The sequence below is a fragment of the Eubalaena glacialis genome, chromosome 2 (assembly GCF_028564815.1).
Source record: "Eubalaena glacialis isolate mEubGla1 chromosome 2, mEubGla1.1.hap2.+ XY, whole genome shotgun sequence".
NCBI lineage: Eukaryota > Metazoa > Chordata > Mammalia > Artiodactyla > Balaenidae > Eubalaena > Eubalaena glacialis.
In genome coordinates, this window is record NC_083717.1 from 181,458,640 (window position 1) to 181,482,899 (window position 24,260).

At 42.6% G+C, this 24,260-nt stretch overlaps 1 protein-coding gene across 1 annotated transcript in view; it reads right to left on the bottom strand.

Annotated features, from left to right (window-relative positions):
• The window catches only part of EFCAB11 (EF-hand calcium binding domain 11), a 178,885-nt gene that overhangs the window by 11,778 nt on the left and 142,847 nt on the right, over nucleotides 1-24,260 (bottom strand). The window contains exon 6 of the mRNA XM_061182799.1: nucleotides 22,505-22,576. Within this exon, the coding sequence (XP_061038782.1) occupies nucleotides 22,505-22,576 (72 nt within the window). The remainder of the gene's footprint in view (nucleotides 1-22,504; nucleotides 22,577-24,260) is intronic.

A 24,260-nucleotide genomic window follows, 5' to 3' on the forward strand; every position in this document is an offset into this window, starting at 1 on the left:
ATAGCTCTTACAAGTTTCATATGCAAAAGTGGCTTCTTGTTATAGTTGGTTTAACCTGACTGTAGTTCATTAGTTTTCTTAGAATTAGTTTTTCTTGGATAGACCTGTCACAACCTCAGTCTATATCCATGTATCTACCGATACTATATAAAATAGTTCAACTATATAGATACACACATACACATATATCTAGTAGGACTATTTCATTGAACTGTGTAGGACAATAAATGACCATTTGTATCAGTCAGCTTTCATTTGGTTATGTTGTTGTAACAAACAACCCTAACATTTCAGGGGCTTACAACAACAAATATGTATTTCTCACTCTCATTCCATGTGAGAACCTGGGCTGAAAGAGCAGTGCCTATTGGGGTTATGCCTTTCTAATGGCAGACAGAGAAGAACAAATGACCAAGAGTAAGAGTGAAGTCTGCTATAACCTCTACCCTTACCTGTCACTCAATCTCTCCTGCTCGCATCTCATTTTGCCCATGACAAAGCAAGTCATGGCACCAAGCCCAATATCAAGGGGGTGGAGAAGTATGCTCCAACCATAAGAGACACTGCAAGTCACATGGCAATGGGCGGGGATTGAAAGGGTGAGTAAATGATTGAGGACTAATATGATCCACCCCACCAGTCAAATCAATCCAGTTAAGTTAAACTGGTTATGTGGCTCCACCCACCTGAAGTCAGGAATCCTTCTTTAGGACTCATTGTAGTCCCACAGGAGTGTTGTGATCCCTGCCCCCTAAGGGGACAGACAACAGATGTTGAGCTTCTGAACTGCTTCCAAGGTGCTCTAAGGACAAACTGATCCAGAGGGACTAAGCTTAAAGCAAATATGGCTACATCTCCACTCCCTGCATGAAGGTACAATCAATGAAAAGAGCTTTGTACCTAAAGAAATCATTTCATCATCAAACAACTAGGAAATGATAAATCCCTGGATGCTCTTGCAGCCATCAAACAAACTAAAGTTACCTCGATTCTCTAGGAAAGACGGTATGGCAGTCTCCTTAGAACAGGGGAGAGTGGTGTTCATATCCTGGCTGCATCACCTGTATGATCAATAGTTGCTATCATCATCATCATCACCATCATCACTGCCACAACCACCACCTTTTAAGGTCCAGCCAGCTGCCATACTCCTGAAGCCAGCCAATAGCACCCCGGTTGGCCAAAGGGGCATCTCCATCCCAGATAACTGACCCCTGTCCTAAAGAAATGAGCCACAGGCTCTGGTTGCCTGATTAATTGGAAAATCACTAAGCTATTTGAAACTGCATAAAAATGTATTTGTAAAATCCTAACACTAGATAGTTTCGGAAATAATAAGTGTGTAGTAAAATTACAAGCCTATTCCACTGCAAACGTAAAAGAAAGCATTCCAGGAATATGAAAAACGAAGAGGAGAAATGCCTGTTTCCTATGGTAAGTCACTTCATATCTGAATCATTTATTTATATAACAAGCCCTTCTGGACTGATTAAGGGAACTGCCAATTACACTCACCATCCTTTCTTCAGGTTACAGAGAAGCAAGACGTTTCTTCTTGCTTTACATGAGAGTGCCTGGGCTGGAGATGTGTGTCCTGGCAACCAGACTCTTCCCCATGTTTGTCCGCCTCTGGAAGGATTCAGTGCTCAAAGGGAAGCACTTCTCATCCCGAACCAATGGCAGAGGAAAGAAAAACAACAGGATCCTTTCCATCCCACAGTGCTACTGAGCTTGCCTGAGCCTTTGAAAATGGTCAGAAAAGAAAGCACAGTATTTTCTTCTTTATGCATTTTTAAGCTCTAAGTCTTTCAAGGCCCAGTTCAAATCCCACCTCTGCTGTGAAGCCTTTCCAAATTCCCCCCAGTGAGCATGATTTTCCATCCTCTGAACCCCAACTTATATTTCCTGACTTTACCCCCTCTTCGGCGCTGTCTTCACTCCTGGTAATGTTGGTTAACTTCTCAAGTAAACTGTTGCAGGTCGTGATTTTACAGATTCATTCCAATCTCCTTCTGGGGTTCAGAGCAATGAGTTCAGGGGTGAGCCTGTGATCCCAGCAGGACCATCCAGCATTTGTTCTGCATAATTAAAAACATATGTTGGAAGAGAGAAGCTCCTGTCTTCTCCTGGGTCATGAGCTATAAGGAGATTTTAAGCCTGGAATTTCTGAAGGCCATCTTCCCTGGACTTCTGCAGAAAGCCCAGACTGAGAGATGCAGAGCCCTAATGACATCGTTTGAACTCCTAGATCCAGCTATGCCTGAAATTCTTACCCCAGACTTCCCAATTACGTGAGCAAATATACTCGTTTTGCTGCTTCAGTGGATTTGAGTTGACTCTTATCATCTGCAACCTAAGTGACTAATCTGCTCACTCAGAACTCCTTAAGAAAAAGGATGCTTAAAGATTCTCTGGACCGCAAAGCCTCCAGAATCTTTCCATCTCGCTGCTCTGCTCTTGTCCTTGCGCGGTTGAAGCTGACTGCCCCCACCTCTGGGTTCCAGCTGGAAATGGGTAGAGCACACGGAGGACTGCACAGCCAGTGTCTGAAGGCCCGGCTCGGGAGCTGGCACAACTGCCTCCCTCAGAGCCCTGTGGTCAGTACTTAACATCACAGCTACACCTGCAGGGGCCTCTGGGACATGTAGTCCATCCAGGCAGCTGTGTGTCCAGCCATGACTCTGTTCCTGAAGGAAAGAACAGATGTGGATGCACAACTCTCCGTCTAAAGCACACCAGCTGTTTGCAGATTAAAACAGTTGAGATGCCAAGTCTCCTTGAAGTGCATGCAAGGCTGGGAGTGAGGTGGGGAAAAGCCGCATCCTAAGTGAAAAGTGCTGGTGAGCGGAGCTCCACATGGTCCACCTCGGAGGTGTGTTACCAGGGCAACTGAGCTAAGCGGGAACCACATTTCCTAGCGTGCCGCTCCCCATGTGGCTCCGCGCCGGGCTTGGCCACGAGAGAAGTGAGCATGAGGTCCAGAAGATGGCGGTGAAGCAGCAGCCTGTACACTGTGAAGGTCGGTGCAGGGCACGGCGCATTGCCGCAGCTCGCGGGGCCGCAGCTCCTCCGCTGCTCACCTGTTGCCGGGGGCAGCGGCCTGCAGCCTCTCAGCCAATGCCCAACCTCCTCTTTCAGATTTTCCAAGTCCTCGGCCAAGTGCAAGCGTAGCTGCACAGCACAGGGCGCCAGCGGCTTCCGTGGGTCACCCTGCATGGAGCTTGGACGCTGTGGGAGACAAACATGGGCTCCAGACGGCCTCGCAGGTCCCAGCCTTTCTTTACCTTAACCTTGAGGTTTCTCAGCCTCAGCACTGATGCTGTTTTCAGCCAGATGATTCTTTGTTGTGTGGGGCTGTCCTGTGCATTGTGGGGTGTCCTGTGCATCCCTGGCCTCTACCCGCTAGATGCCGGTAGCGACACTCAACGGCAGTTGTGAGAACCCAAGCTGTCTCTAGGCTTTGCTGAATGTCTCCTGGGGGGCAAATCACCCCGGGTTGAGACCACTGTTGTCATATCCATGTTTCCTTCCCAATTTCCGGCCTTGTGACCTACAGCAACTTCAGGCCCACTTTCACACGCAGAGGCGTATGACTCAGAGACTCCTTGAGACCTCGCCGCCAGCTCCCACGGTCACAGTGTAACCCCACAGTCAGTCCCTTATCTCGTGTTCCTCAGGGCTGTTCCGCTCAGGGCTGCATTATGACGTTCATGTGCCCCTTCCTCTATAAAAAATAAAAGATGATATGCAAAGGCTATTTTGGTATAAAAACAAGTACTATGTAGGCTGGATTTATTATTAGATATGCATTTTTATACTCATTTTAACTAAAATTAGAGCTTCTGTGGGCCCCTGCAAGGAAGGGGGAGCCCTAAGCATTGTGTCTTTGATAGAGGAGTTGGCCCTGGGCCTGCTTCTTCCCCCGGAGCCTAACAGGTGCTCTCACTTCCCACAATTATCTTCTTTGTAATCAGAACAAAAACACATGCAGCAGTGATTTGCTTCTTTCAAGACCAGCCTGAGTTCAGGGGAGGAACTCCAAGTACTCGAGGCTGCAGTCAATGGGAGCAGGGCAAAATTGGGCGAGGGCCCTCCACGAGTCTGCCTCTTAGCCCACTAGCTGGACCAATAGAAATGACGGATGCGATTTAGGGAATTTGGGGCAAAAGATGAGTGTGAAATAAAACTCCCTTTTAAAAGCACATCAAGGAAAACACGTGTGTCTCAAGGTGAAATTGTAGACATGTGTTTGCTATGTATTTTCCATTAGATTGTTAATAATCGGATATAAATCATCCAGTGCAATGATTGGATGGACCAATCCCGGGGTGCCTTTCCCCACCAGTGACGGCTGTTTCTGATCAGCACGGAGCCCCCTGCCCTGACGAACAATGGTCTCTTCTCGGGCCCGTGGAGGACAGGAAATTAAGCCGTCAGGCATCTTGCCTATTATTCTCACGCTATCCTCAAGCTGTAAATCCATCAAATAGGAAAGGCAGAAATATAAATTGGGGCCAAATAGGAGGAAGTTGGGAGATGCAGTTTTATTCCACACGTCTCTCAGAAAGTTTGTCCACAAATGTTCAGTATTCACTCTGGAATTAAAATACCCGCTTTACAGCAGATGTTTTATAGACGGGCACCACTGTAGATGGTAAGAAGTTTGTATCAGAGCACCAAATATTTCCTTTAGCAAGAACTCTGCTTTTATCTATGGAAATATCAGGAAATCATTTTGAGTCGAACAACCAAAATAAAGGCAGTGGAGTTTGAGATAAATGTTAGGAAAATTGCGTAAAACATTATATCAAAACCCTTGGCACTGTCAAAAAGATTTCTGAATCCAATGAGTAGCTGAAGAAGAGAATTCAATTGCATTTTTTCACTTTCTCTGCCAATTTTATAGCACTTCCTTTAAAATGGAATCTCTAAAGAATCAATTCAAATTAGCTTTACAGTTTTCCCCCGAAGAATCTGCTTTAAAATAAATTGAATTGGAGCATGTGACATAATATGTAAGCATAAAATTCATGTTAACTAGTCCGACGGAAAAAAGTTCTCATAATAAGGAAACAAATAATCGCACATGACTGAGCTAAAAATAGTCTTTAGATTGTCAGTTTCAAAATTGAACAAAAATAGGGAGAGTTGTTATAATAATGATATGGCACATTTCCTCCTAATGAAATGGCCTTGAATTCTGTAATAAATTACAGAAAGAGAATCCTCTGGGCAAAAAGAAAAATACCAGACATGAGTTGCTGTCATAAATAGAGTGACAGCAATGCAAATACCTTCCAGCTGGGACTGAGCAGCCTCTGCTGGAGGCTTCATTACTGAAGACAGGGCTGAGCTGGGGTGAACAATAGAGTGAGGATGATCCTTCATCATCTGTGGCCCCCTGTTTTATAAAACAGCTTCTGCTGCTGTATTTGCTTTGTTTTGATCAGGTATATTGAGTATAAATATTTATCTGAAATCTCTTTATAAAGTTTATTAGGAGTCTTAGGCTCCTTGAGAATAGGGACAATAGCTTATGTGACTTGGTAACCACCCGTACCTATCACAGCATCTGACACGTGGTAGGAATCCCATACGTGTCTGAGGGAGGAACATAAGAATGAATAAATCAATGAATCAATTTAGCGTTAAAATCACATTAAACTTAGTTATTATACCTTTAAAAATTTTTTACAGTTAAGTTAGGAAATGTACTGTTAGTTTAATTAAGGAGGGGATAGTTGGGTTGTGGTGATTTTTTTTTCCTCTGTTGAAATCAAGAAACAAATACTTAGGTTTATCACTGAATAAGGCTTGATGGAGATTCTTTTTTTTTTTAATTTAATTTTTTAATGTATTTTATTAAAGGACAGTTGATTTACAGTGTTGTGTTAGTTTCTGGTATACAGCAAAGTGATTCAGTTATACATATATATAATAGTTTACATCTGCTAATCCCAAACTCCCACTCCATCCCCCCTCACCCTTCCTTGGCAACCACAAGTCTGCTCTCTATGTCTGTGAGTCTCTTTCTGTTTTGTAGATAAGTTCATTTGTGTCATATTTTAGACTCCACATATGTGATATCATATGGTATTTGTTCTTTTTCTGACTTACTTCACTTAGTATGATAATCTCTACGTCCATCCATGTTGCTGCAAATGGCATTATTCCATTCTTTTTTATGGCTGAGTAGTATTCCATTGTATATATGTACCACATCTTCTTTATCCATTCATCTGTTGATGGACATTTGGGTTGTTTCCATGTCTTGGCTATTGTGAATAGTGCTGCTATGAACATTGGCGTGCATGTATCTTTTTGAGATATAGTTTGGTCTGGATATATGCCCAGGGTTGAAATTGCTGGATCATATGGCAACTCTATTTTTAGTTTTTTGAGGAATCTCCATACTGTTTTCCTAGTGGCTGCACCAGTTTACATTCCCACCAATAGTGTAGGAGGGTTCCCTTTCCTCCACACCCTCTCCAGCATTTGTTATTTGTAGACTTTAAAATGATGGCTATTCTGACCAGTGTGAGTTGGTACCTCATAGATTTGATTTGCATTTTTCTAATAATTAGCGATGTTGAGCATCTTTTCATGTGCCTATTGACCATTTGTATGTCTTCATTGGAGAAATGTCTATTTAGGTATTGATGGAGATTCTTTAAGGCCCTGCCTGAAAGTAACCATACAGGAGAAGTTTATGTTAATGGGACCCAATATCTTGGAATTTAACTATGTCTTGAAGTATGGGCCAGTCCCTCTTTCCACAATACCCATTTGAGCTTCCTTGCTTTTCCACCTTATCTATCCTTCCATTCTTCAATCCACCCATGCATCGGTCTATAGCCATCTATCTGATCATCTGTCCATCAAATATGTAGGGGTACAGTGATGAACAATAATAAGAGCTAACATTTATTGAGTACTTACTCTATGTCAAACACTGTTATTAACACTTTATGCTAATTAACTCATTTAATCATCCATCATACGCTTCTATGAAGGATGTACCATCATATTCCACACTTAACATTCAAAGCAACTCAGGTGCAGCGAGATGAAACACCCTGTCCAAGATCACATCACTAGGAAGTAGGGGAGTCGAGATTTGAACCCAGAGGGTCTGGCTCTAGAACTACCAGTCTGCTGCACTAATTAGGCAGAAATGCTCTTGACCTTCACAAACTTTATATTCTAGTGGGAGAAACAGAATTTAAACACATAATTATGTAATTTTAACCATTAACAACTGCTTTGAAGAAAAAGTATAGGCGTTACAAGAGTATGTAAAAGGGACATGTAGCCCAGTCTGAGGAATTCAGGAAGGCCTTGCTGCTGAGGAAGTTGACCCTTGGGTTGAGCCATGAAGGGTGGGTGGGTGTGTGGTGAAGCATAAGCAGGAAAGAGCGTTCAAGGCAGAACAGCATGTGCAGGGGAAAGAGGTATCTGTGCTGAGGACCCATGGGGCCTTTGGTGTCTACTGATGTCAATATTATCAAAAGTCAATTCTAACATGAGCCTCTTCTGATGCTCTCCATCCCACTGACTTGCACCTAGGTAACCCAGTTACAGAAGGCAGACATCTCCAGTTAAGGAGACAGCCTTGTCATCTTCTCCCTCACCCAGTGCCCAGCATATCCACTCTTGCCATCCAGTGCCACCAAATTTAACCCACTGTCCCCATTGATCTATCAGATCCACTTGTTTCTTTCTGATCCCACCCCACCTCCTGAATACAAGCCACTTTCATTTCTTGCTTGGATGTCTGCAGCATTCTCCTGTATCCAGCACTCTTCCAGAATGCACTCCAGAACCCCTCACATCCGTTGTCCACACTGCAGCCAGACTGATAATTTCCAAAGGCAAATCTGGTCATTCCACCTCTGCCCTCACTAAAAACCTCCGATGGTCTCTCATTGCTCTCGAGAAAAAGACAAAATTCCCTGCCCTGGTTTAGAGGGCCCTGCATGGCCTGGCTGTCCCCACTGACAATGTCAGTGTCATCCTAGCCCCATGCCGTGTCTCACAGCTCCTCAGCCACCATGGTTGCCTCCCCTTGGTCTCTGCTCCCTGCCATGCCCCTCCCACCGGGAGGCTTGGCAGTGCCCTTCCCTCTTCCTGGAATGCCCTTCCCCTCCACTGTGTTTAGTTAGCTCTTAATCATCCTTTAGATTCCCATTTAATCCTCAGCAAGCCCACCCTATGTCTCTGCTTGGGTACCCATTAATATCTGACCTTTCCCCATTAACATCTCCATCTGAACCAGATTACTCTCTGTTATGGCTGAATCGTGTCCCCCAAAATTCATATGTTGAAGCTCTAACTCCCAGTACTCCGAATGTGACTGTTTGGAGATGATAGGGCCTTTAAAGAGGTGATTAAGTTAAAATGAGGCTGTTACGGTGGACCCTAATCCAATCTGACTGGTGTCCTTGTAAGAAGAGGAGATTTGGACACAGACATGTACGCACACAGAGGAAAGACCATGTGAGGACACGATGAGAAGTCTGCCATCTGCAAGCCAAGGACACAGGCCTCAGATGAAACTAAATCTGCTAAAACCTTGATCTTGGACTCCTAGTCTCCGGAAGTGTGAGGCAATAAATCCCTGCTTTTTAAGCCACCCGGTTTGCAGTATTTTGTTATGGCAGCCTGAGCAGACCAACCCTTTCTTTCATAGAAACTGTCATAGTTAAAGTTAGTTGTCAAAATTAGTTGCAACTTAACTTTCATTTCATTATTTGATTGCTATCTCCCTGATAAGAATGCAAGCTCTGTAAGGACAGGAACTGGGTCTGGTTTTGCCCACCATGGTATCGTCAGAGCCTGGCACGGTGCCTGGCATATAGTAGGTGCTCAGTAAATACTTGGGGCATGAATGAATGGACAAGTAAAAACATATGAGTGAGTGGATGAACACACATGGAGAAGAAACAGTAATTACACAGTGGTTTTACCTTGGGAAAGATTCACTTTGGGCCTGGGCTGCGTCTGGAAGCAAGGGCACCTTGTCCTGGCTAATATGAGTATTAACATGCATTTATGTAATTTCACTAGATACAGCAAATTCCTGGAATTTCAAGTTTTTAGTCCCTCAGAGCAACACTGTTCAGTGAAATTTAACCTCATGGATTTTATTTTTAAAGAGGCAAATAACTCTCTCTAGGGTAAAAAAAAAGATAATTCTAAGAGACATAAATCCAATATCCTTGCAATTGGAAGAAAATATCTTGTTTGTATCAAACCATGATACAAACGGCATGCTTGATTAACGGCATGCTTGATTTCCGCTTGGAAAATGTCCTTGCTGGTTTCCACAGGACAATGACACAGTGAGAGCAGCGTGGAATCACCACACAGGAGGGAGGGTGGGACACACGTGAGAATTTCTGTTGCAGTTTTAAGAGGAGTCTTCTTTTCTGAGAAACTCATTATTCACTTAATTATTCATTCTGTTTATTTACTGTAGAGTTATTACACATAAATATGGTGCAAATCCCTGGAATCCTCAAACACCAGATGCCAGTTTCCCTCTGCAGTCCCAAAAGACATAGCCAAGCCATCGCTGTGAGAATTAAAACAACAACAACTAAAACCCAATTAAAATTGTGCCAGCATGTTCATTTCCAAAATAAAAACCCCGGGAATGAATAAGCTTTTAGTCACTCCCCTGACTGCTTCTGCAAAAGAACAAACACAAAAAACTTTAAACTAAAACTGGCATATAATTAGTATTTAAATCACAGTTACAATGAACCTCGTATCTGCACAGAAAGGGCATTGGCTAAGTCAACGTCGTATTATTTCTCCCATTTTCAAAAATCACGTGATTGAAGAAAATGGCATTTTGCTTTTCAGAATTTCTATGTGTCTGGCCAAAGCCCAACGATGGTGGAGGAAAAAGCCAAGATGGCGACATGAAGTTTGGGGTCTTGGAATCCACAGGTTACACAACCTCTTCCTCCTCATGATGTGAGGGAGCCTCACACCCAGGTGCATCTCACCCACCTGAGTATAAGACTGGGCACAGAAGGGGATGAACATGCAGCCCATGTTCTTGGAACAAAGGTCAACAGAGCACAGAGGAGGCCTGTCTCCTTCAAGAAATTGCTGGGAGTGCAGAGAGAACCACACGACTGAGGGCAGTGCAGGGCTGACCGCGGGGCTGGAGGACGCGTGTGTGTGTGTGGGGAAGGAGGAGAGGTCGGGTGTGTGTGTGTGCACGTGTTTACAAGTCACCAGTCCTCAGGTGATATTGGCTCCACGAAGAACCAAGTGGACTTTCTGATGAGCGGGTGGCTGTGGTCACCTCCACTGGAGAGTCGCAGAGTGACGGGAGATCTGTCTGGCCTGCTACACCCATACCAAATCACAGTCTGCCCAGGGGGGCACTGTGAGACCCGAGGTAACCTTGGAGGTGCAGGCAAATGAGTGCGTTAGTGGAAATACGTGAAGCTCTTCTGGATAGGCCAGAGGCCTGCGGTGCCTCCCCTAACCCAGAGCTCAGACCCAAAAGGCCAGGGGTCTCCATTCTCAGCATTGTGGTTATAAGGGCGGGCTCAGAAGACAGGCTGTCCAGGTTCATATCCCAGGTCTGCCACTGACCTTCACTCCTCTGTGCTTATTCCCCATCTTGACAATAAGGATAATGCCTCTGTCTTAGAGTTGCCACAAGAATTATCTGTGATAGTGCGTGTGAAGTGCTGACAGCAGTGTCAGCCAATGGCAGGCATCTACTAAACACTGGTTTCTACCATCAATGCTGGTAAGTTCCAGTCCGTGTGGCAATTTATCACAGGACTGAGCTTTGTGGTAACACTGTTTTCTACTTTGTATTTCCAAGGCAGCTGATAAACTGTTTGTTTCACTCCTGAGCAACAAGAATGTTGCTATTCCTGGCACCTCAGATTAAAATAAGTTCATTGCCTCCTGTCTCACAATGCCCATGGCCATTTTTGTTACCTGTTGCAAATATTTTCTAGTCACATAGCCTAATCTGGGGCCTTTTTGCTGAGAAGGCAAAAACATTTTCTAATCTTTTTGGCAACCACAGTGTAAAGTATCAGGTCCACAAAAACACAAAAGGTCTTCATTACTAATATATGGAATAGGAACTCTGTATAATATTTCATTATTGCTCTCTTATTAACATAACATTAATAATCTGTTGCTGCTTTAACAATTCCTGGGCATGAAAGCCCGGTATATTAAGTTATGGCTAAGATTAGATATATTAAACAGTTACCTCCATGATATCATGAAAGAAACATGATAGAGCTGAGAAAATCAATTTAAATTAAAATAAAATCATTCTGTCTTATGCTTCAGTTTTCAAGGCAGCTGCTCTTAGATCAGCTCTGATGTGACCTCACTATCTGAGGTCTGAGGTTAAGTGGGTGCACCCCAGGCCCTTCCTTCCGGGTGTTTCAAGTCGAGTTGCTCAGTGTCTTCACTTGGGTGGGGCAGGGGTGCAAGGGGAGATGAGGAAGCAGGGGCAGAGGGAGTGGAAAGTTAAGTGTGTGGCTTATGAGTTTACAGTCACACCACCAGTCAAGTTAGGTACCAGGGACGGTAAGATGGCAGCATGTTCATAAGACATAAAAACATCGAACTGGAAGATTGCTTAGAGACAGCTAATCAATCATTTCCCAAAGTATAATCCATGGAACATTAGTTCTTTAAGACGGCTCTCTCTATATCCTCACGTGCACATAAACACACACACACACAAACACAGAATTACACGGTCCATCAAATAAGTCTGAGAAACTCTGCATTCTACCCATTCCTTGGAGTGCCATAACGGACTTCAGCATTTTAAAGTTTCTGTGAACTCCTACAGTAAGAAAACACCCATTTGTCATGTTTGACCGAGTATTTCCCGAGCTTCCTTGGCCACGGCACCCTTTGTTCATATAACACTTATTTACGTCTAACAGGCAATGAGCAATCTTATCGAAGTCAACCTCCTCCTTGAAATTGATGAGGAAGAGGAAACTGAGGCCCAAGAAAAGTGTCTGACTTGCCAAGGAGCATCATTCAAACACTGAGTGGAGAGGGGAATTCACATCTTCGGATTCTTAGCTCTGCCTCTCAGAGAAACTTCCCTCTCATTCAGCAATGTATGCAAACCTGTCATGCACAGGCACGGTGCCAGACACTAAAGACGCAAAGATAAAAAATGGTTCTGGCTTCGGGAAGCTCGTAGTCTAAAGCTGGAGGCGGAATGGAAGTGCAGCGACCACGCTACAGTGTGAGGAGAGCTCTGAAGTGACTGCTGTGGGAGTGGGTCCAGAAGAAAGTATGACTCATCTCCTAAGGGGTTAGGAGTTAGTTGTCACACAGGACGTGAGGTTGGCATGGGGCCTTGAAGGGTGAGCAGGAGTTTGCCTCGGAATGTTTTTATCTCCCTCAATCCCATTCTAAGGAGTCCCCACAGTAGCTCCCTTGTGTGGGATGATGTTCGCATAAATCACCACAGGATTCTGTCACCTGACTGGACCAGGATCAGGGCCCCGGGGCGGCCAATCCAGAGGCTGGCCAGCACACTACAGGAGTGTCTAGGGAGTGCTGTCCAACAGAATTCTGTGCAATGATGGAAATGTTCTCTTTGGCGCGGTTCAACATGGCGGCCACCAATCATAGGTAGTTATCGAACACTTGAAATATGGCTCCTGGATATGGCTATCCAGTGAGGAACTGAATTTTTAACCTTCTTTAATTTTGATTAGTTAAAATTAAATTTAAGTAGTCACATGTGCTGGTGACTTTAGACAGCACAGCTTTAGACTGATTAACAGATTCACTTTGTGATTCCAATTTAAAATACAAGTTGGGGGACTTCCCTGGTGGTCCAGTGGTTAAGAATCTGCCTTCCAATGCAGGGGACATGGGTTCGAGCCCTGGTCGGGGAACTGAGATACCACATGCTGCGGGGCAACTAAGCCCGCACGCCACAACTAGAGAGCCCGAGCACCGCAACTACTGAGCCCGCGCACTCCGGAGCCCGCGCGCCACAGCTAGAGAGAAGCTTGTGTGCCTCAACGAAGAGCCCGCACACCGCAACGAAAGATCCCGCATGCGGCAACTAAGACCCAACACAGCCAAAATTAATAAATAAATAAATATTTTAAAAAAATACAAGTTGGTTTAGACTTACGATTTTGAGTTGAAATTCGAGTTTACAAATACTATTGAAACATTCAAGAGACTTAAGACATCAGATTATAGAGTTTACTTAATTATACTTAAAATTCATTTAAATACATGGGAAGATATATTTGTTCACTGGAGAACTGAAGGGCTTAAAAGCAAATTGATTTAAGGATTTGAAAACATTAAAAATAAGTCCTCTGACCAGTGGAATTAGCTAGAAATCAATAACAAAAACTAGAAATGCCACATCTTTTGAAAATTTAACAACTCATTTCTGTACAGCCCATGTGTCAAAGAAGAAAGTACAACAGAAGTTAGAAAATATTTTGAACAAAATATTAATGAAGACAAGACATACCAAAACTTGTGAGATGCAGCTAAAGCAGGGCTTAGATGACACTTATAGTCTTATAAGTATTAGAAAAGAAAAAAGGCTGAAAATCAGTACGGTATTTGTCTTTCTCTGTACGATTTATTTCACTTAGCATAGTGCTCTCAAGATCCATCTATATCGTCACAAGTGGCAGCTTTTCTTCTTTTTTTTATGGCTGAATAATATTCCATTGTATGGGTACAGATACAGATATATTTCATATTTTCTTTATCCACTCATCCATCGATGGACACTTAGGTTGTTTCCATGTTTGGCTATATTAACATATTAACAGGCCTTCTGAGACTGGCCACAGGGAGAATCTAGGAACCATACCTGTGGGTTTTCTCAGTGCCGTAGGAATTATGAAGTTCAAAAGACATGCAAAGGGCTTTCATTTCGATAGGTCCAAAGCTAAGGGATTTCTTCCTTTGAAATGTATATTGCAAGCAGTATTATAGGAAAGCTAGGCACTTTTGTTTGTTTGTTTTTTGAGGCTCTCCAAATGCAATTCAAAAGCAGATATATGAGGTCTCTTCTTTGTCAGAAACCAACCCATATAACAGGTTGTGAGCATACGTCCCTATGGCAAAAGCCTGACCCCAATGGGACACTGTTGAGAGTTCAGAGTCCTATAAAGTTGCCATTAAGTGGTGGTTTTCCATTTTTTGCTAATGTATCCTATAACATTATTTTGAAAAGCTATATATAACCCCTTTATATATTTTTAATTGACATCTAGACTTGTATTATAAATTTAGAGTGGCAAGGGATATAATTTCCACCATACAGTAATACCTGAAAATTTAAAAATAAACTTTTATTTTAGAACAGTTTTAGATTTACAAAAAAAAAAATTGTGAAGATAGTACAGATTTCCCATACACCTCACACCCAGTTTCACCTATTATTAACATTTTACGTTAGTATCATACATTTGTTATAATTAATGAAACAATTTTGACATTACTATTAACCAAAGCCCATGCTTCATTCAGTTTTCCAGGGTTTTTATCTAATGTATTTTTCCTTTTCCAGGATCCCATCCCAGCTATCACATAACATTTAGCTGTCATGTCTCCTTAGGGTCCTCTTGGCTGTGACATTTCTCAGGCGTTCCTTGTTTTTGACCTTGACAGTTTTGAGAAGTGCTGGTCAGGTATTTTGTAGAATGTCTCTGAATTAGGATTTGTCTGCTGTTTTTCTCATGATTGGACTGAGGTTGTGGGGTTTGAGGAGGAAAGCCAGAGAGGTTAAGGGTCATTTTCATCACATACATAAGGGTACATAGTATCAACAAGATCTATCACTGTTGATATTGACCTTGATCACCTGGCTCAAGTAGCGTTTGTCAGGTTTCACCAGTTACTCTATGTCTCCCTTCCATACGGTACCCATTGGAAGAAGGTCACTATCTGCAGTCCACACTTAAGGAATGGAGAGCTACGCTCCACCCCTCTGAAGGCAGAGTACCTACATAAATCATTTGGAATTCTTCTGCAAAGGAGATGTGTCTCAACTCTGCCATTTATTTATTCAATCATTTATTTGAATCAGTGTGGACTCATGGATATTTATTTTATACTTTGAGTTATAATCCAATACTACTTTATTTTGTTACTCAAATTGTTCCAGCTTTGGCCACTTGGAGCTCTTTCTATTGGTTCTTGTGTCCCTTTGATATACCCCTACCAATGTAAGTTGTTTTTTTAAAAATTTTGTTTTGTTTTGCTTTTTGAGCACTCCCTCACTTCTGGCTCATCTTGCATATTTTACCACACTAAAAAAAAAAAAAATTCCCTGTGCTTTACCTAGTCAACCCTCCTCCACCACAAAAAACCCTTGATAATCACTGGTCTTTTAGTCATCACTATAGCTTTGCCTTTTCCAGAATGTCATATTGGTACCATACAGAATGTAGCCTTTTCACACTGGCTTCTTTCACTTAGAAATATGCATTAAAGATTCACCCATGTGTTTTTGTGGGTCAACAGCTCATTTCTTTTAATCACTGGATAATAATTCCATTGTATGGTTGTATCACATTTTGTTTATACACTCATCTCCTGAAGGACATCTTGGCTGCTTCCAGCTTTGGGTGATGATGAATAAAGCTGCTATTAACATTCTTGAGCAAATTTTTTTGTGGAGAGAAGTTTTCAAATCAGTTGAGTAAATATGTAGGTTCATGATTGCTGGATCATTTGGTAAGACTATGCTTAGCTTTGTAAGAAACTGTAAAACTGTCTTCGGAAGTGGCTGTGCCATTTTGCATTCCCACCAGCAGTGAGTGAGTAGAAATTACTGAACTGAAAGTTAAACTGAGGGAGGAAGAGGGGGAGGAGGAGAACAGAGAATGAGAGAGATGTCAGATAACATCATCGGCATAACATACGTGTAACTGGATTCTGAGAGGACATTCTCTTCAAGGATGTCATAAAAGAAGTGTTTGAAGAGATAATGGCCAAGAGGTTTTCATATTTGATAAAATACATGAAGTATGCTGGAATTTTGGTTTCTATTTGTAGTGGGGGGGTGGAATCTGTTGACACAAGGACATCAGTTAAAAAGCAGGTCAGATAGAACCCTGGATGGCTCAGTGTATGTAATTCTATCTATGGATGTGATAGGGATAGTAGAAACAAAGGCAGGAAGGGTGGGAGGGAGGGAGGAAAGGAAGGAAGGAAGAAAGGAAGGAAGGAAGGAGGGAGGAAGGGAGGGAAGGGAAAAAGGGGGAAAAAAGAAAGACAATGAATAAACCTCATTCCACAAGCAGTCCAATATAAGTAGCAGTAGAGAATGCTTGGTAACGAAGTTGACTCAAGCACTATTTCTGCCATGTTTAACCTTAGAAACATCATTTAAAGTCAAGGTTGGCTTCCTTCTTTAAAACAAAGAAGATGACCAAACCTGGCTTCTACTTTACAGTGACTATTATTATAATACTTGCGATGTACTTCCAGACCCTTGGTCAATTTTTTTGTAAAAATTTAATATTATTGAAATTGTTCTTCCTAATGAATATACTACAGCAAACCTAACTGCTTTGTTCTCCTTTGAAGTTTTTTTCCCCCGCCAAGGATCAGTAAATCATAAAATAAGGAGTATATTTGGATTTCAGTTTATGTTTTCATATAAATTAATCTGCATTTTCTGTGAAGTTAGAGTAATGTTCTTTTTGATTCACACTTCTGAGCATTTTACCAATTTAGCAATCTAAGAGAAATTTAGATTGAACACTCCATATTTTATTATGTTAAATTGTTTTCAGCCACTTTTGAATCCACGTGGCCAAGCCAATTTAAATTTGTTTTGTAAGAAAGGTCACTTTGTGAGCTGCTATCCCTAATGCCATTACATTTCCATTTGTGTGGGTTTTAACTGTCTAATTCCGCAGTTCTAAACAGATTTCTCAAAAGTTACAAGCTAAGAAAAAGGAAAGCAACCGTTTTTATTAACCCTAAATTATAATTCCGTATGTGAAGCGTGAACCCCAAGTGCCGTGACTGTTGAAAACTGCGGTTTAGAATTTACACACATAAGTGAGTGTTGCCCAGTGAGGATGCACATCTATTTAAAAAATGCTTCCATTGTTCAGAGCATTTCTAGAAATCCTCTTTGAAAACCGCCTTTAGAGCTGGCAGCACATTTTAAAAGATATTGTCTCTGGTGGCAAATCTTTGTCTTTTGAAAGTGGATTTGATTAATAACCCAATGTAATTTGGATTAAGCTTGGTGATGTGTAAGATGGGAATTAGTATTTAATACCTACCATGTGATAGAAGCTTGACCTGGGATGGCCAATGAATCTGGATAAACTCATTCTGGATCAAAAACAAAGTGTGACCAAAGAATACGGACCAGTGTCATAGATGATTTTCCCACTGGAGGTGATGTAGCATAATAGCAGTTATTTATGCTTAGTCAGGCTGACAGGTTTGGATCTCCACCCTGACACTCCACCCATCGCCATCACCTGGCCTGAGCCACGTTACTTAGACTCCCTGAGGTGGTTTCCTCATTTATAAGAGAGGATGCTAATGTCTATCTCATCAATTTTCAAGAATAAAATAAAATAATACAAAATACCCAGCAAAATTCGCCCCCCTTTCCCCCCCTGAAGGTGACAATGGGGAAGGAAAAATATTCATTAGGACACTAATATACCTAAAATAGATAACTAATGAGAACCTACTGTATAGCACAGGGAATTCTACTCAATCTTCTGTGGTAACCTAAATGGGAAGGAAATCCAAAAAAGAGGGATATATGTATACGTATAGCTGATTCACTTTGCTGTACAGCAGAAACTAACACAACATTGTAAAGCAACTACACTCCAATAAAAATTAAAAAACAAATTCACTAGGATGAAGGTGGCCCAATGTTTTTTTAAATGGAATTTTATCTTATGGTGTATTTCCCTATTACCTCATCAGATATGAATTCCAAGGTTATTTGTTAATTTTCTATTTGGGGCAAAGATCTAGTTGTTATTTTGGTGTTTTTAGGCTAAGGGACTTGTATGTGTGTGTGTGAGTTGCCTGGTTGTGGGATGGTATGGTAGAGGTAGTTGTGAAAGATAAAGCTGAACAGACAAGTGGAGACAAGACTGTAGAGGGCTTTGAATGGCACATTAAGGGTTAGACATGACCCAATAGAAAAGATGGCTATTAAAGCTTTTGAGCAGAGAAAAAACAAAACAAAACAATTCTATTTGTGCTTTGCGAAGATAACTGACATGCTGGACTAAATTTCATGACAATGGGGTCTATTTCTTACTTAGCCCCACACCCTTTACTCATCTTTATAGCAATGAATAGAAGAACATATGGCCCGATGGACGGATGGGAGTGGGAATAAGAACATGGGCCGAGAGATCACGATGGATGGAAGGAAATGTCATGAAAGTTTTTGCAAATGCAGACTCAAAGGATGCAGTGACTGACTGGATGTCACAGTGAAGGAGGATGGGGGAGATTTGAAAGAAACTCCTAGGTGGCTGGTTCAGATGAGAGCTTGGGGTAGGGGAAGGGGTGGATGCCATTAACAGAAATAGAAAACACAGAATGAGAAGCCAATTTTGGAAATCAGAGAAAACAATGAGTCTGATTTTAGTTCAGTGAGCTTGGGTTGAGGTGAAAATGTCCAACCGGCAAATGAAAACACAGGTCTGGGTGCAGCAGAGATCAAGACGAAAGATAAAGTTTGGTTGGTGGAGTCACACCCATAAAGGTGATAGCTGAAGTCTTGGGAGAGAATGAGATCATCCTTGGAGAATGTGTGGATCAAGAAGAGTGGCCAAGGACTCCCCTGGTGGCGCAGTGGTTAAGAATCTGCCTGCCAATGTAGGGGGCACGGGTTCAAGCCCTGGTCCGGGAAGATCCCACATGCTGCGGAGCAACTAAGCCCGTGTGCCACAACTACTGAAGCCCGCATGCCACAACTACTGAAGCTTGCGCACCTAGAGCCCGTGCTCTGCAACAAGAGAAGCCACCGCAACGAGAAGCCTGCACATCGCAATGAAGAGTAGCCCTTGCTCGCCGCTCCTAGAGAAAGCCCACACGCAGCAATGAAGACCCAAAGCAACCAAAAATAAATAAATAAATTTATTAAAAAAAAAAAAGAAGGGTGGCCAATTAGAGTACCCTGCAGAATCCTAACACTTACAGGATGGTTGAAGATACAGGGAAAGAGAGTCAGGGAAGAATGGGCGCAGAAATACCACGCGAGAGCAGTGCTATGGAGGCTAAAGAGAGAAGGACCCAAGAGAAAGGACGAGTGTGATAGGGTCCGAGAGGGGCTCGTGGGTTTGGCCACTGGAAATCACTGGTGATCTCCGAGAGAGAGCTGTTGCCACAGGGGAAGACTGGAGCTGGTCATAGTGAAAGATCAGGTAGAGGCAGAGGTATCAGCGAAAGAGATCTGGCGACAGCTTCCTCTTCCATCTTGACTGCTTCTTCTTAGTCTATTAAGAAGACTCTTTTCTCTGCTGCCCCAGTAAATGTTGATGTTACCTAGTATCTGTCCTTGGCTCTATGCTTGTAACAGTTAGGGTTCTCTTGGTTTCAGATAACAGAAAGCAACTCCAGCTGGCTCGAGCAGAATGATTTATTGGAAGGATACAGAGTTACCTCATAGGACCCAAAGGGTTATGACTGGGCCTTGTGTATAAGCTTTAATCAGAAATCCAGTACCATGGGGTTTCTCTAGTTCCTCTCTTGTTCCCCTCTTGGTGTCTGTTTCATTTTCTGCTCTCATTGCAAACCAGCTGCCTTGGTTTTCCAGGCCACATAGTGGCAAACACGTCTGCCCCTCGCCCCTGAGTCATCACCACTCATTCGGCCAGAGGAGCGCTGTTCCGCCTCCCTCACTCTCACTCCCGAGGCCCTCTATGGGGAGAGACCGAGCTGATCAGCCTGCATAGATGCCCATCCGTGGGCCATGCAACTGAAGGGAGACCAAGGGGGGTCACACTGCAGACAGCATCATGTGGCTTGGGGATGAGGGTGGCGGCCTGGAAGTGAGAAGCTGGGGCAAAGCTTACAAGACAAGGATTTGGACTGAGTGTAGGGGGAGTGGTAAGGAGGGAAGATGACATGAGCAGCTTCTCACTGCCCCTTCTTTTGGTCTGTGCTCTGCCCTGAGAGCCTGGGCCCACCTAAGCACCAAATCCTTGAGGTGCTCTCCCTCCTAGAGAAGGTCCAGGTCATATGGCTTTCTTCTAAACAAGAACAGGGGATGGCCGCCCAGCTCTTATCAACTTCCCCTCCTGTGACCAGCCCTCAGCACACCTGGCTGAGTGCCTAGGGACCAAGCCTATACCCTCAAGATGAATCAGAGTTGACTGATCCAGGGGCCATCTGAAGCCTCTTTCTGGGGTCTCTGCACGTGGACAGATGACGGGCCAGTTCCTTTTTGGAATGCTGTGAGGCTGCGGTGACCATGGGACGGGGGCAGAGTCCGGAGGTGCTCATGTTGTTGGCTCTTGTTTTCCTGGAAACCCAGCTGCACCACTGCCCTTCCTATGTTGGATTATATAAACTAGCCCAGTATTTTCTAGTAAATTCCTTTTCTGTCTAAGCTAGTCTGGGTAGGTTTCTGTCATTGAGACCTCACTGAGACCGAAGAGAGCCTGGACTAATCCCGGATCAAGGCAGTTGCCCAACAGCTCTTCCCACCCTGGCCTCCTGCCTGCCACTCAAAGGGAGGACGTGACCTCTCCCTCTCTCTTGTCATGTTTACAGGAAGAAATAAGGTCCAAATAGTGATTGCAATACAAGGTTTTGGTATTCTGGCAATTACTGAAATATAAACATTTTGTTGGTAGATTACTCTAATTTTTATATTTTAAAAATCTAAAAGCAGGATCACTTATGTACTGAGATGAGGACCAATGACTCAACTATTCAATTTATGATGAAAATACTTGCTAAATAAAACTCTACCCGAAGTCAGAAAGGGCTTTTCATCAGCCAGAATAATTTGTCCTAAAACGCACGTGATGCTCAATGATACCATGGATCCACTTTGTTCTTGAAATAATATTTCATGTGTACTTCTTAATGATTTTCAAAGTTTTCTTCATTTTAGATAGTGTTTAGTATGCTAATTTTGGAATAAAACTTTATTTTTTAACAACCTTTTTATTTTGGAATAGTTTTAGGTTTATAGAAAGATTGTGACGATAGGACAGAGCGTTCCCATGTACTCACTCACTTTCCCCTATGATGAACATTTTCTATGAGTATGGTACATTTGTCACAATTAATGAACCAATATTGATATAGCATTATGAACTGAAGTCCATACCTTACTAGTATTTACCTAATGTCCTTTCTTCTATTCCAGGATCCCCTCCAGAACACCAAATTACATTTAGCTGTTATGTCTCTTTAGGCTCCTCTGATTTATGACAGTTTATTAAGTTTATCTGCTAATACTTTATGTTAGAAGGATGCTTATTTAATGTTTCTCTTTGACAAATGTACATATTTCCTTGACCTTTAATACTTTTAAAATTTGAATTATATTAGATGTTTTCACAGTGTTGTTAATGTTTAGCATTCTGAACATTTACAGATAAAATATTAGTATTGATATGAGTATTTATTTAAAATAAGTGCTGAATGTCCAGGGTCACAGTTTTTGTTCTAGGACAGCAGTCCCTGGATCCCAGGTATGGATGGGCAGAAAACAGAGAACGGGAACACAGATGGCTAAGGCTCTTGTTGCAGGGCAGAGCCACCCAGAATCAGGGAGGGCACAGCAGAGGGCAGCCGGGCAGCCCAGGGCTTGTTGTTCTGCTGCAGGAACCCCAGGCCCAGGCCATTCTAATGGGTTCTGCAGGTAAGTCTTTTGCCTCCGATATCCTTACTGCACCCTGTTCTTCCTCCGTATGCAGCTGGAGAAGACTTATACTAATGTCAGCTCAATCTGGTTTTTCCATCTTGCACAGCCAGCGCCCTAGGGCCATTTTTGCGATGATGATTTTTGATGACTACTAAGGATACATTGTCTTAGAGAAGTCTTAACTTTGTTTTCCAAAAGCCTTGCTCATTGCTTGGAACGCAGTCAGCACTCAGTTGCATGTAGGTGCTATTATTTGTTCAACCAAAGCTGAATGCATGAAGGAAACTGGTACCACTGGCAGTTCCTGACATTAGGAACTGGTGAGGATCAGGGAGGTTGTGGGTAGGGTGGCAAGGACCAGTAAATGAGTGGAGCATCCTGGCTGGCAGCGTGGGGTGGGGGGGAGTCAGGGGTTGAGAGTAAAGAGGAGGTGTTGGGGACCATCCCAGTGGCAGTGCAAGCAATTGTCAGCATCTGAGAACCATGATGAAGAGTTTAACGGAAGGTATGCAGCATGACATCATCGGTAGAGTGGGATTCGACATCTAAATATATCACAATCTATTTCAGTCTCCCCACAGGTTGCCAAAAGCAGCACACAATAGTTAGGCTTACTTTTGTCCATAGTTCATGGCATATTCGAAGTCTTTAAAGCTGACATGACCATCTGAGTCTTGATCTACTTCCCTGGAAAATGAAACAAAGTTATTTACAGGTTAGTTTTGTCTCACCTTATGCATCAAGAGCACATCAGAATCTTCATTTCTTTTCATGTCTATGTGAGAGGCACCTATTTTATCTACTTGAAGGCTGAGGTTGATGCTTATCTTTTTTTTTTTTCCTTGATAATACCTAAGGTGTGAAGGATAGGAAAAGTTATTTATTAAAACCTACAGAAATAATATATTCAATAAATTTAAAGGAATGTCATCAAATGCACAGGTTATATTAAAAAAGGCAGGAGTGATGGTTTTTCTAGTCATCCTGCAAATTCTTTCTGTGATATATCAATAAGTATACATGCATTTGTCAACCAAAAAAACAATGCAGGAGGCTGCAAAGAAGAAAAGAGTTTATATAGGGTCTGAAAAATTGCAATTTGGGAGATACAAATTCGGGTAACCCCGAAAGAGTGTTCTGAGGAAGAGACGAAAAGCCACGGGGTTGTTAAAAGTTGCCTGGTGAAATTTGTGACTGACTCTGACTCAAGTTAGAAAAGATTTGCCCTTGAGGAATCATAGGTTGTTTTAAGGTAAGGGTCCAGTAAATATTTTGCATTTCTGGAAGGTGTTCTGGATGACGTCATCAGGACAAAAGATTTTGATGTGCAGAAGTCACACTTCCTTAATGGTCTCCTGGCTCCATTTTAGAGAACTCTCTTAGCAACACCAACTCCATTTTGATTTTCCTTTCACACATTATACAACAGAAGTGTGGAATAAAGAATTAAGAGATAAGAAAAACATTTTGGGAGTAAATAATAATGATGGGAACAGTGACTGACACCCTGCCTCGCACTGTCTTTATATCACCTGTCTCATCGAATCTGTGCACAGATGCCAGGATGGGTCCATTTTATAGACATTGAGCCTAAAGGGGTTCAGTGGTTTCTGAAGGATCATGTTGCTGGTAAGTAACCAGACTTGAAATTCAAATCATGATTGTTAAATTCCCAAACCAGGGCTCTATACTCTATTCCACATGTCTCCCTATGTAAATAGGATGGTCCAGAGAGAAGCGGTTGTGTTGCAATTCCCATGCAGCTAACTCAAGCTCTGGAAGTTTGCACTGGCTTCATTCATGGCCTCGGAAGCTTGGTTAATTCCTCACAAACACCTGATAAGCTTTTCTGACTCCTATGGAGAGAGGTGAAGATGTGAGCCTCTGGCTGGTCAGCGGAGGGTGTGGGCGGCCTCAGCTGGGTTGTCCATGTGTGTCCCTACAGCCACTGAGACAGGGGCATTGCTCCTTGAACAGGGAGCAGAGAAATGGCACCCATTCCACCTGGTTAAGATAACACATGGCAGAAGGACAAAATCATGGCATAAGCAATACATTCAACTGCTACCACTGAAAGCAGTGTTTAAGAGTGTGTTTGAAAGATAACTGATGAGTTGTGGTCCCAATTCCTCTTTGGGGGGCACTCCAAAACAATGCATTACGTGCCTTATTTGGAGGTCCTGGGTTGGTGCAAATTATATTTTGTTGAAACAGCAAATGGTATTAACCATGACATAGGGCTTTTTAAAGCAAGGACTGGCCCAAGTAACAGAGCCACTAATCACTGTAATAGTTTTAAAGCAGGCTTTTAAAATATTGAATTCTAAAATAAACTTTCTGAATATTTCATGCCAAAGTCTCTGAAGTCTAT